Source organism: Dermacentor silvarum, chromosome 1 (genome assembly GCF_013339745.2).
Source record: "Dermacentor silvarum isolate Dsil-2018 chromosome 1, BIME_Dsil_1.4, whole genome shotgun sequence".
Classification (NCBI taxonomy): domain Eukaryota; kingdom Metazoa; phylum Arthropoda; class Arachnida; order Ixodida; family Ixodidae; genus Dermacentor; species Dermacentor silvarum.
This window is the reverse complement of record NC_051154.1, coordinates 197,976,662-197,989,758: the sequence shown is the minus strand read 5'-3', so window position 1 is coordinate 197,989,758 and position 13,097 is coordinate 197,976,662. Positions and strand designations below refer to the sequence as shown.

Genomic DNA, 13,097 nt, shown 5'->3' with positions numbered 1-13,097 from the left:
AGCAGCCGTGATGTTTCAGACTGAAAGATCACTATCTCACAATACATTTTTATACCAGTGATGCTACCGGCCCATGCCATTTCTGAACAGCTTTGGGAGCAGCCAAAAATGCATTTTGGAGCAGAAAATTGACTTTCAGAGCAGGTTTATGAAAGCGATTGCAAACTTTATTATATGGGGCTTTTACAGATTTACAGTCATGTAAAAGCAGTAAGTGGTCACTGGTTAATGAACTCATCCCAAACACTAAATATGACCCCCGTCCCCTGCATCCAAGTCCTTACTGTAGACTGCGACGAAGCGGTGGTGCTCTAAGATGTGCATAAAAAGTCACAGGCCTGCGCGGCACACACAGCACAGTCACAGCGTAAGCTGGTGGAGCGGCTCAAGAGTAGCTCCAATTTGGGCACCATGCACAACAGGGTCTTTGCGGCAGTCTGTTCGCCTCGTTTTGACGAGAACGATAACTGCCCGCCCAGCATCAACGGTGAGCTGCGGCTTGTAACGCTCTCTGCACAGCAGTCTGCTGAGCCCAATCAAGCCTTACAACTGCAACTTACATGTCGGGCATGCTGTGTTTGCAGGCACCTTAACTACATGGCGCCACCATACTGGTGGAGGCTCGGCAGCGCGTTGATTGCACGCGTCGTCTGAATCGCATATCGTCGTCTGCGCCTGCAGTCGCTGCGTTTGCAGGCATCTTACCTATATGGCGCCACCATACTGGCGGAGGCTCGAGTCGTCTCCCCCTGCGCGCTTGCGTTACAGGGTATTTTCTGCGGCCCGATAACAAGCGCTTGCGTGGCTCAGTGGTAGAGTGGCTCCGACACAGCGGGCGTGGGTTCGATCCCGGCAGGAATCGGGTACTTTTTTTGCGTTTCCGGCGATAGCGGTTACGCGGCAGATGCTGTCAACGGCGGCATCATCGCGACCCGAAACGGCTATTGAAATAAGCCCATAACAGCTTACGCTGTAAAAGCACTCCAGTGGCTTAGAAGATCACGGCAGTACTTAGATGTGCTATGTGCAGAATTAGAAAGTGTTTTGAGAAACTGCAGCGTGATCGTGCTGCTGTAAATGTATCCTTGAAGACGGAGCACTCTGTGAAAAAAAAACGTACCCCCTTTAGCGCGGTGTGTTCGAAATACATATGTGTGCTATGTTTGAAAAATCGAGTGAGACACCATACAGCGTCCGAAACTTCGGTCACCATTTTACATTGGCCATGCAGGAGAGGAGCGCAGGGTCTGGCTCGGCACCAGCGCGATCGCTCGCTGCCACCTGAAAGGTGAGGATGTCCCATTGCTTAAGCAATCTGCGCACGCGTCGGGGTGGAAAGTATTGAACATAAACAATACCCTATGGAAAAAATGGCAGTACAATCCAGGCTTGACTCGGCCCACCACTGAGCTAATGCTGCGGCTTTTCCACGCCATGTCACCTTCGATGGTGCAGTGAAATGGTGCTTGGTTACTTAGCTCTGTTTTTGAAAGCCCGAGCAACCCTTTCGGCGCAGATTGGGCACAGATTTCTCATATTTTGCTGAAATGTCGCAGGATGTAGCAGGGTTCACCTCTTGGCACAGTTCGGTGCAATTGGCACAGCAGTAGCATCACTGTTATACATAATACTGGAATAGTAGTCTTAATAAAAAGTTCCCAGGCCACAGCGTGCGTGAACATGTCAACTTTGTGTCCTGTAGCGGGGCTTGTATTCAATTCTAAGAGCTCTAAGGTTTAGAAGAGGAAAAGAGACAATGTTTCTCACCATCCACAGCTTCCAAATGTCATAATTAGTTCAGGAGACCTGGAGATTGTATTCGATTCTAAAAGCTCCAAGGTTCAGAAGAGGAAAAGAGAATGTTTCTCAGCATCCACAGCTCATGAATGTCAAAATAAGTTCGGGAGACCTGCCACGCATGCAAAAGGGAACATGTTCGTACACACTGTGGCCTGCGAACATTTGACAGGAGTCTGTGCATATGCTATGCACTAAAGTGATTGAATAGCCTGCTGCCAAGTTCCTGCCTTTCATGTGTACTTTAATTTAAAAATTGTAGAAAATGTTGCCCCATTGTTCTACCTGACACTTGATATATTTTATGTTTAAGGAGTTTGTTCACTTATATTATTAGTGATCAGCATTTATGTACGTTCTTTAAGTATTTAGCATTGTTCACGTGCAGCCCAACTGGCATAGCGGTATTACTAGTAATGTTTCTAGCACTGCACCAGTTGGGCCACTGGGCCATAAAGATTGTGCATATTAGTTTTAGCGTACATACTTTGTACACATCCCTTATCTAGTCATACATTGATTATCTAGCACTGGTGTATTTTGATCCTTATAACCAATGCATCACTTGTGACAGAAATTACTGCTGCTGTGACTATAGTATGGGATGTCGGGCTTATTTCCTGCACTTTTCGTTAAAGCCAATAATACCGCCATTAAGAACTCCATTTATTCCATGTAGTCACTTGTGTAATAAGATTTAGGCAACTTTTATGTATTTTGTTTTAGGATGTTATTGAAAATAAAGATGTTATTGAAAATATTTACTAGCACTATTGATCATTTTCACTTACCAGGAGGCTATTTGCTACCCGAAGCGTAATGTTGTTTCTCTTTTACAATTAGATTCTTTTTCATCTTACATTTTCTATTAATTCCTCACACATGATCCCTGAATGTGGTTCCTTTGCCGTGCGCCAGGCACTGCCTTATAAGCCCAGTGTGGTTATGACACATCTGCCTTGCTGTTCTGTAGTTCTGAACGATGGTCGTCATCACAACCATCGTCATTGTTATTAAATAGCAAAAATGTTTCCAAATAATCACAACAGTTATATATTTTCACTCGGCAGAGTGAAATATGCAAGTATCACCTGTTTTTCAGCCTTAATTTCTTCCTATGCCAAAATGCAATTCATTTAAGAACTGTTAGCTTACTCGAGTTGCCATTCTTGCATTGGCTGGTGCATTCTCGAGCCTGTAGTCACAAAGAGCCAGGGAAGACTTGTAGATGTACTGCTCTCCCTGAGAAAGCATGTAGTGCTTATGAGAAAGGCATGAAGGGCATGAATGCACCGCGAGTAACACCAGGACATACAACACATCAAATAACACAGACAACCTACAATCACAACAGAAAACCATTCACAATGCACAAAGCAGGCATTGCAGCGTTACACGATGTGAGGCAGAGCAGTCTTGTTTCTTTTTGTGTCATATTTCATGCTTGCTTCACCATTAAAAATTAAATAAATGAACTTCAATGTATTGCACCCTTTTGTTTCACATCATGCACAAAAAAGAGGGCAGATACACATCCGACAAAGTTCTTTAGCAGAGTAATATAAGAAAATGTGGGTGAATTAATGTTTGCTGGAGCCTAATGAAGCAAACACTACCCTGCTGGTCAGAAGAGACAAACCACTGAGCAAGGCTTTGCTATGCTTTTTGTGTGCTCTGTTTATTTTATGGACTGCTGTTTCTGATTACTTGGCTATGGCACATAACTTACAGCGCCATTACTTGACATTACTTCATATCGACATTACTTCATAGTACACAGCTAATTTATGGTAGATGATCTCTTTCTTGACAAAGGTGGGGCTCATGTTATACAATTCGGTTTCTTTAATTGCAGTTAAGGTTAATGAATTCAGACGCACAATGCTGACAAACGTGCACATATCGAATCACAGTTTAGGTCAACAACCAGCTCGCATGTAAAGAAAAAAAGTGAAAAATTAAATAACAAACATGCACATCAGTGAAGCATCTACCAGAACATCTGTGTGTTGTAGATGCAACAGTTCTCAAGCTGCATGCAAGTGAGGCAAAAACACAATGCAGTGGCAACGTGACTAGGTAACAAAATGTTCTACACCAACACAACAACAATACTGAGAACAGCAGTTACCCCAAAAAGTTTATCCATGATCTGAGATGCCAGCCAAAGGAAAAAAAAGATAAGGCAAAAGAATCTGAGTGTTACACAGTGCGACAATGAAATGACCAAAATGTCGACACTAATTGCAAATTTCTATTTAGAGAGAGATAAATTTTTTTTTCCGGAAATGAAGTAAGCATTTCTTACCTTAGTAGACTTGCACATTAGCATCATTCGGTCAAAAATGAAAATATATCTAGAAAGAAAAAGTGTTAAGAGGTAAACACATCAATTAGAGCACCTGTACCATCACTACAGCGTGCCAGCTTGGTAGGCCTTTGCTAACAGAACAGAAAAAGCACACTTAAAGGTACCTATGAGTTGAGAAAAACAAGATATAGGCAGTGAACAAACATATATATATATATATATATATATATATATATATATATATATATATATATTAAAAGAACGGAGGCAAATATGATTCAAAATCTTGTCATTAATCTTTTTGATAGGCGATGCAGAAGCAGATATCAAGTTTCTTGTGGTGTTATTAATTGCTTCCCTTGCAATGGAGGATCATAAATAAGTGGCACTAAGACTACTATGTCTAGTACCATATCTTCACACAAAACGACAACAGTGATTCACTAATTTGCACGAAATAAAGTTTGATTTTCGCAAGCAATGACAATGTCACCTACACTTACAAAAGCGATATGCAAGCAACCTGAAGGATCAACCCACTGAAAGGAATAATATAATTCGTACCACCAAAGTGAACTGGTAACTGGTACCAAAAGCTTCACTTGTTCGAAATAAACACAATGCTGTATTCTTCGCATGTTTTTACCCAAAGTGTCCAGCAAGGAAAATCAGATGGGGCAAGAGGCTCGATTTTAGTCAACCAACAGCCAATGACACCAACGAAAACTGAAGGCAAAGAAAAAAAATAGGGGACAGTACGAGCCAAGCAGTTGAAAGGTTGCCTTTTGCATCTAGTGAATTCCTGGTGACACATGCAGACTATATGATATAGCAATACCTCAAACAAGTTATGGCTGGGCAAGTCGGTATGCTTGGGAAAGGCATCATAGTATAAGTTTAACAAGCACAAATTACACAAGACTGGACAGCACAGGCACTACACATGATTAAGATTCCGCACAAAATTAAGATTCTGGGCAGAAGCAAAGAAATTACTGCAAGCAACCTCTTGAAGACATTTCATAGAAAACAAGGCATGTTTTTTGCCGGCAATACTTCTGTATCTCTATTTGGAAGTGAAATCGAGTTTTTTAAATTTATGGTGTATTCTTTGCCAAGATGAATCGCAAACATGCACATTATTTAGTATTTTTTCTGGCCTTCCAATATGTGTAATAAATCAGGGCCGGTATTTTGTAGCGGTGCGTTATGCTTTATTCTATACTAGTCTTATCATCCACCGCTCACGGCCGGCTGATCCCATTGATAACGTGAGCGGACCGTCGCTCTGACCACTGAACAAGCGCGAAAAGTGCAAAAAGGCATTAGCATCGAAAAAGCATCACTAAAAATACCGGCCCATTTGCCAGTGTAGCACTTGTGCTGTCGTATCTACTGTACTTTGTGCTCATCAAATTTGCACTATGATGCCTTTTTCTGCTATTGCAGTACAGAGGGTGATGGCATCATCATGACACTTTTTCTTTCACTTGATGTTACTTTAAAACACTTCAAACTTTCACAGCTGCTTGGAATGAAATGTCACAGTTTTAGGCCTATAAGTAAGAAATAGTGAAAACGTAACAATGCTTGCATGCCAACACTGGGACATTACACAATCGCTTAGTGCCGTGGGCTCTGGCAACAGGCTAAGGAACCAGAGCCACAAAGGGCGTCATCTAATGATTTACTACACACAGGCAGACTCTTGCATTGTGGTCCATAACCCCTATGCTGTATCCACTATGGTGTGGTGGCAAACAGCCAAAATTTTGCATGCATATGCCTTCAGAATTTTATACCTAATTTTTATGCAGTGGATTAAAAATGATTAAACAATTGAGTTCTACCAAAATCCATAAGGTGTCGGAAAATTCATCAAAAAGAAAGTTGCCAGGTCGATGGCAATCTTCCCATTCACACATTACAAATAAAAATCTTATATGAATAGTGACAACTGTTACTTACCTATTTTTAATTTTGTTGTTATCATCATGCGACTTAATTTTCAGTTCTCCGTCTTTCAATAATCTTCCGTAGTCTTTCAATTCCATGTTTTGGGGCTGTAAATTCAGACAAAATAGGTTACACAGTGCATTTCAATATGCGTTACATTAACTCACATTACATATGTAAAAAATACAAGTATGTGTTGTGAATACTTACAGCTACATCATGAATATACTTACTTAGGTACCTACACTGTTGCATATATACGTCTGAATAGACAGCAAGTGATATTATTACATAAAAAAAGAGGGTTTGCACACTAAGAATGTAACATATGTAACAATGTAATTTATGTAATATATGTATATAAGAATAAAATGAATACAGAAGTGCTTGTCCTACTGTGCTTTTTAAAGTATCATACAGTCAGAAAGAAGAATGAACAGCGCTAACAAGACAAAGACTATTACAGTGGACAACACGCCAAGCATTAACTTTTAAATGCTGCATGATGTCTCTTCAATGACTGTTGTTGTAAAGACCCCTCTCTTGTCCATCTCTTGATAGCACAGTTTTTTATTATTTTCTCAAGTACCTATAAGTCACGACGCCACTCATGCAGCCAAGCTTATTCTTTTCTACAAGAAAGCCAAGCTACTTAATCATTACTATGTTTGCACAAGAGTTTTTGAATTAGGATATGCTGCCATCTTCATGAAATAAATGTTTAGAAAGCTTACCAAATCCACATCAGTGATGCTAGCCTGGATGTCAGCAATAATTTGCAGAGTCTCATTGTCCCTCTTCACCTCATTAATATAATGAGCCAAATCCTGCAATGGCAAGAACACCCAGTGCCATTTCAAATAAGCCAGTATAGCCTCGGTAACTGTACATCACTTGAAGCATTTAAAAAACCAGCACACAGGTACTAAATAACTTTTATTCTCTCACTTAAAATGACAAAATGAGCAGGTCTGTTTCCCCATGCCAGCAGTATACGACCATGTTGCAGCAGCAAAATAAAAAAAAAAAAAAAAAAAAAGAAAATGTCCACAGGTCTCCTTACAAGCATAGTGTGCAGAGCCTTTTCCAAACCGTTATAGTCTTCATGTGACTCAGCAGTGTTCTTCATAAGCTCCTGAAATTAAAAAGGAGATATTTGACATTTACTGTCACACAGTGTTAATGTACATTGCAGGTTTTGCTCATTCTGCAAAACAAGTAAACAAGCAAAGATATGTATAATGCAAATCATTGCCAGAAATGTGATGAAGAAACAGCTGATACTCATAATGCACCTTCACAAAGGCATACCTGAAGTATATGTTTGACTTCCTATGTCTCAGTTGCAGTGTTAAATGCGGAACACTAAAGAAAAAAAAAATACAGCAGAATTCATCTGATGGTAATGCGATTAGCATTCGCGCTATGTAGAGACACTGTACTTCTGAACTCACATTTATTTAACATCTGTAGTGGTCATTCTGAGACTTTTGTTGCTTTGGCTATATGCAACATACTCTGCTATCATCTGACTTTGCTATGGCACTTGGTTGCCAAAATCCCCCATGAACATGGCAACATGACAACAACTGTATGATGCTGACGCAGTGACGTCAATGGAACAACGAAGGCGATGTGACGACGACAGCATGAGGACAATGAGATGGTGATTCTTGAATGATGACACTGGTATAACGACAATGTGGCGACAACATGAAGACAGTGGGATGACGACAATAGTGTGATGACGATGGTATGATGACAAACGGATGATGATGATGCTAGAATGACGACGATCTCAAAACTGCGACGGCATGACGATGATGGTAGGGCAGAGGATGCACAATAGCGACTGTCTGACAACAACGTAATGACGACGATCGCATGATAATGGTGGCATAATCCTAATGGAATTACGACAGCGTGCTTTCGAGAGACTGAAGAAATCAGGTCGATGGATTAATGAAGAAGGTCTGACGATGATGGAATGACCACAACAGCATCATGACGACATATGACAACTAATTCATTATGACGACTGTATAACTACAATGATGATAATGGTGCGACGATTACTGTGTGACGACGACTGCATGACGACAGTCGGATGTCGTAGTTAAAATGACGACCATGGAACGACTGCAACAGCATGACGACGACAGTATGACAATAAATGCTTGACGACTGCATCATGAAGCCTGCATTACAATGACGGTGTGACAACAATGGCATGATGACAGTCGGATGACGAAGCTGGAGTGACAACGATGGCATGACCACGAAGGCATGAGAACGACAGTATGACAACAGATGCATGATAGCGCCGGTCTGATGATGCAATGACGATAATGGCATGACAACGGCGGCATAATCAAGATTGAATGACGATAGCTTGATTATGATAGAATGACGAAGAAGGATTGAGGTCGGTGGAACGATGAAGGTGGTATGACGATGATGGTGTGATGATGACGGCATGATGAGAGTTGGATGACGAAGTTAGAATGACAACGATAAAATGACTGCAATGGCATCGCAACAACGGTATGACAACGTATACATGACGACAATGGCATGACAACGGTATGAGGACAATGGGATGATGAGTGTATGACAACAACAACGTGACAAATACTATTATCACGAAGCCTGCATGATGATTGTATGAAGACAATGGTGTGACAAATACTGTATCACGAGGCCTGAATGACGACGATAGCGTGATGACGACAGCATCACAAGAGTCGGAAGATGATAATATTGTGACGACGAGATGGAACAACCCCGACGGCATCATGGCAGTGGTTTGACAATGAATGCATGACGACTGTATGATGACAATGGCTTGATGACGACGGAATAATGAGAGTCGGATGACGAAGTTAGAATGACAACAATAAAATGACCGCAATGGCATCCAACAACGGTATGACAATGTATGCATGACGACAATGGCATGACAACGGTATGAGGACAATGGGATGACAACGAGTGTATGACAACAACAGCGCGACAAATACTATATCACGAAGCCTGCCTGATGATTGTATGAAGACAACGGTGTGACAAATACTGTATCACGAATCCTGAATGACGACGATAGTGTGATGACGACAGCATGACAAGAGTTGGAAGACGATCCTGTTGTGACAACGAGATGGAACCCCGACGGCATCACGGCGGCGGTTTGACAATGAATGCATGACGACTGTATGACAACAATGGCTTGATGATGACGGAATGATGAGAGTCGGATGACAAAGCTGGAATGACAACGATGCAATGACCACAACGGCATCATGACCACGATTACATCCCTAGTGGCCCATGCTATTAGACAATTTGGGCCACTGGGTCGGCGTAGGAGGCGTGACAACGATGGCATGACCAGAGTCACATCACGAAGCTGGAATGATTATGACAGAATTACCACGACGGTATCACCACCACGAGCACATACCCAGTAGCCCAAGCTGGTAGACAACTTGGTGCGCTGTGTTGGTGTCAGAGGCTACATATATACATACTTATAAACATACATACACACCCACATACATAAATAGGCTCAAAACGCCTGAAGTAGGCAAAGAATGCGAATCACATTAAAAAAATAAGGTGAGTGGACAACATACATAACACAAGCAAGTGCATCACCATGTTTTTATCAGGTGGCAGACCTGCAGCTTCGAAAAGAAAATTATGTTTAGCACTTCCTGTGTGGCAAAAATATTGTGCGGCAATGACCATTACTTAATTTATTTTGACAATGAGTTTATGAAAGGCTGCCTGAATTCTTCTGGCGGCAATTTCTTTCTGTGCAGTGAGTCGGTGCCTCATCTGTGCAATTGTCATATTTTATTTTCCCTCATTATTTTATTGATACCGGATGGTTTCACATTCCTTCATTTTTTCCCCTACTCCTTTTATGACATTTTTTAATGTCATGGGCAAGGCACTCCCTTAAACAGGAGGCTCACTTCTCATAATGAGTTCGATAACTCTTATAATAATCATAATCATCAACAACATGCCACCACTATTCTCCACCAAACCGAAAAAACTCAGTAGCAACAAGTGTCACAGAACTATAGTAACACTTTATTATTGCTTTCTCAAGTACATGTGCAATACAGCATTACACATTTCTAATAACTCACCTTCAATAGCAAGTGATATTTTAGAACCCTCTGCATAGGAACAGAAAGTAGGTCACGTAGTTTAAATTTTCCATCGTTTGCCTTTTGCTGGCAGTTCTGAAACAGAGAAATAAAGCATGCTCAGAGCACGCACAAAATGTAACCACTTCTTGCTCATCAAGCTCACCGTAGCATTGTGGGTTTTATTTTTATTTATGCTATAACTCTAGGGGTCCACAGCATGAACAATTCCACTGATTCCGTTGGCTCTGACCTCATTTACTGCGACAGCAGCAGTATTCCACAAAGAAGACCGTCATCTTGTTTTTGCTTGTTTGCTTGTTCCTCAAACAACTGCACTCACCCACTACAAGAAATTGGCCAAGAAGCAGTGGTGGTGGTAGCGATGGGAGGGGGTGCAATCAAATAATAAAGTATTAAATCCAAGTGTATTCAAAGAGTAATGTATTAAATTAGAAGAATAAGGTATTAATTTGGAATAATATTCAACTAATAATTAAAAATTCTGAGTTGTTTAGATAAATAGTCTATGGCTTTCTCTTGGTGATGTATGCAACTCATTGCTCCGAGCCAGTCAGATATATAATTATAGATACTTTTACATATAAAAAGCAATAGGCTTCACAACAGTAGCATACCTGCTTCTCCATTATGTTGCCCATTATGCAAGCAACCCAAAACAACACCATTCACCACAACAAATTATGGATGTCAAGACCTAGACTATCAAATACCCTGGCTATTAAAATGTTGAGCATAAAATTGATTTTTATGCACCTCAGTTTAAACATTACACAGAAACTTTTCAGCTAAATCATGACATTTACAATAAGTAAATATGCTCGCTGAACTGTAATCCTAGTAGAAAAAAATTTTCATTGCTTGATTTAGAAGTATGTATTGTTTTGTATTGCATATAAAGTTTGTCAGATGTATAAGTTCATGTGCATGATTTCTGTGTGCAACGTGCATGAGAAAAGCATGTCACAAAATGTGTGCACAATGCATGTAAACATGCCTGTATCAAGTGTAAATAATGTACTGTATGACTAATGTCAACAAAAGCAAGAGCCTCTGTCAGGCCACATGGCTTTGAAAAGCCCTTGCTCCTCTTTCTATATAACAAAAATAAGCTGAACTGAACTTCCTGTCTTTGTGGTATAGTTGTAGAACTTGAAGTACATGCTTAGACTTTATTTAGTTGCACAGACTGCACAGTTTTATTTAGTTTAATAACTTTGCAGAAGCTTTTGTTCACAGCTGTTAGGCCAAAGTTTTATAATAAATTGTTTGTTTGAGATGGTTCAACTTCTTAGTGTTTAAATATATTTGATCTAGACAATATTGGCGCATCATGTTTATTGTCATTTCTTTAGTGTGTCATGGTGGCGTGGTTGGCTTGTGGTTAGTGTAATGAGTTGCGAGAAGTTGTGTAAAATAGTGATATTTTTGGTTTCCATCATTCAGTAGAACAATGTCGTACTTGCCCAATGTGTTGGCAGCATGGCACTTGAAATGACCTTGAAATGCAGTTTTCTTGCGGCTATTTTAAATTCTGCACTTAGGTAAATAAATGTTAACGTCTTTAGCAATGGGGCGGTTACTATGTTAAAGTCTTCTTAATTTTCAGGCTCGGTAAGCAGCTTTGTGGATTCCGGCTGTGGATTATCCAACTTGGAGGCCAGAACATATTCTGCAACTGATATCACATGTGAAATTATGTAATGCCACTTAAGAGATTTCAGCGAAATATTTTTTTTTCCAGTACATTTGCACTGCTGATATATCAGGGACTTGGTGGCTGTAAATCATATGAGCTACTATACAAAAAAAACTATGCGGCAATGTCCTTGTGACATCATTTGCAGTGATGCTGTAGATCCTTTTATTGCGATAGCAATTATATGGACACTACAAGCGAATTTCTGTCGTCGCCATCGTTGTGTTCGTGAGGTTCCGTTATAAAGTCTAACGGCGATAAAAACGTCACCGTGCGGCGTACGCTGTGTGTGCTTATGGAAGCATGCGAAGATGAGCTGGCAACTGTAGCTTAATCTTGCGCACGCGAGAGAGGAAGGCGGCCGGAAGCGCCCGGTTTTCGTTCGCTCGCGGGGTACGGAAAGGAGGCGACGGAGACGGTGGCAGTGGGGGTTCGGGTGCGATCTGCTCTTGCGGCTGCTGCTGATGGAGCTGCTGCGCAGGCACTGTATCTTGAAAGGAATCTGCTATGTGGCCGAAGTGTGTGCCTGCGGGGGCCTCATCTTCAAAGCGATCTGCGATGGGTACAAAGTGCCCGTGCTGAGTGCTGGCAGCTTCGTATGCGCTGTGCTTTCGACGTTCCCGTTTAAGCGAGACGAAAGACAGCGCAAAGGTCAATTTGCCCGCTGCTGCTGGCGCGCTTTCTCACTCTAGCGTTTTGACGAGTTTCGGCGGTCATCGAGCGAGAGAGATGTGTCCATGTTTACCTGTGCACGCGTGACACCGTGCTTGTTTAATTAGTTAGTAAGAGACTATTTACAACTTTATACGGCCGATAAAACTACTATCCTTACTTGGTAAGCTGTGTACCAATTTGCTATCGCAATTAATACTTCGCCTTTTGGGCGAAACTGCGACGACATTTTTTACATTGTTTTCCACCAACTGCCCAATTCTTGAAGTGTCCTCCATTAAGGGCATGTGCGATGTTTGAGGCTCATTATCTTGCCATGTACACCTCCTTTGTGCCGTTGATGGTGTTTTCACGAGCTTGACGACGAAAAATTGCACAACAACACCCTTTCATCTTGCCTATTCTTTTTACATTGTTTTCCACCAACCAACCAATTCTTGAAGCATCCTCCATTAAGGGCATGTGTGATGTTTGAGGCTTATTA

The 13,097-nt window shown here is 41.2% G+C and overlaps 1 protein-coding gene across 6 annotated transcripts in view; it reads right to left on the bottom strand.

Moving 5' to 3' along the window:
* LOC119436621 (protein vav) overlaps positions 1-13,097 on the bottom strand; it is a 206,905-nt gene that overhangs the window by 44,971 nt on the left and 148,837 nt on the right. For 5 of the 6 annotated variants that reach the window (XM_037703540.2, XM_037703541.2, XM_049659245.1 and 2 more), the window contains 7 exons: positions 10,222-10,317; positions 7,128-7,199; positions 6,799-6,891; positions 6,077-6,171; positions 4,106-4,154; positions 3,929-3,949; positions 2,953-3,039 (listed from right to left, as the gene is read on the bottom strand). In XM_037703540.2, the coding sequence (XP_037559468.1) occupies positions 2,953-3,039; positions 3,929-3,949; positions 4,106-4,154; positions 6,077-6,171; positions 6,799-6,891; positions 7,128-7,199; positions 10,222-10,317 (513 nt within the window). The remainder of the gene's footprint in view (positions 1-2,952; positions 3,040-3,928; positions 3,950-4,105; positions 4,155-6,076; positions 6,172-6,798; positions 6,892-7,127; positions 7,200-10,221; positions 10,318-13,097) is intronic. The other variant, XM_037703542.2, reaches the window with a different exon arrangement.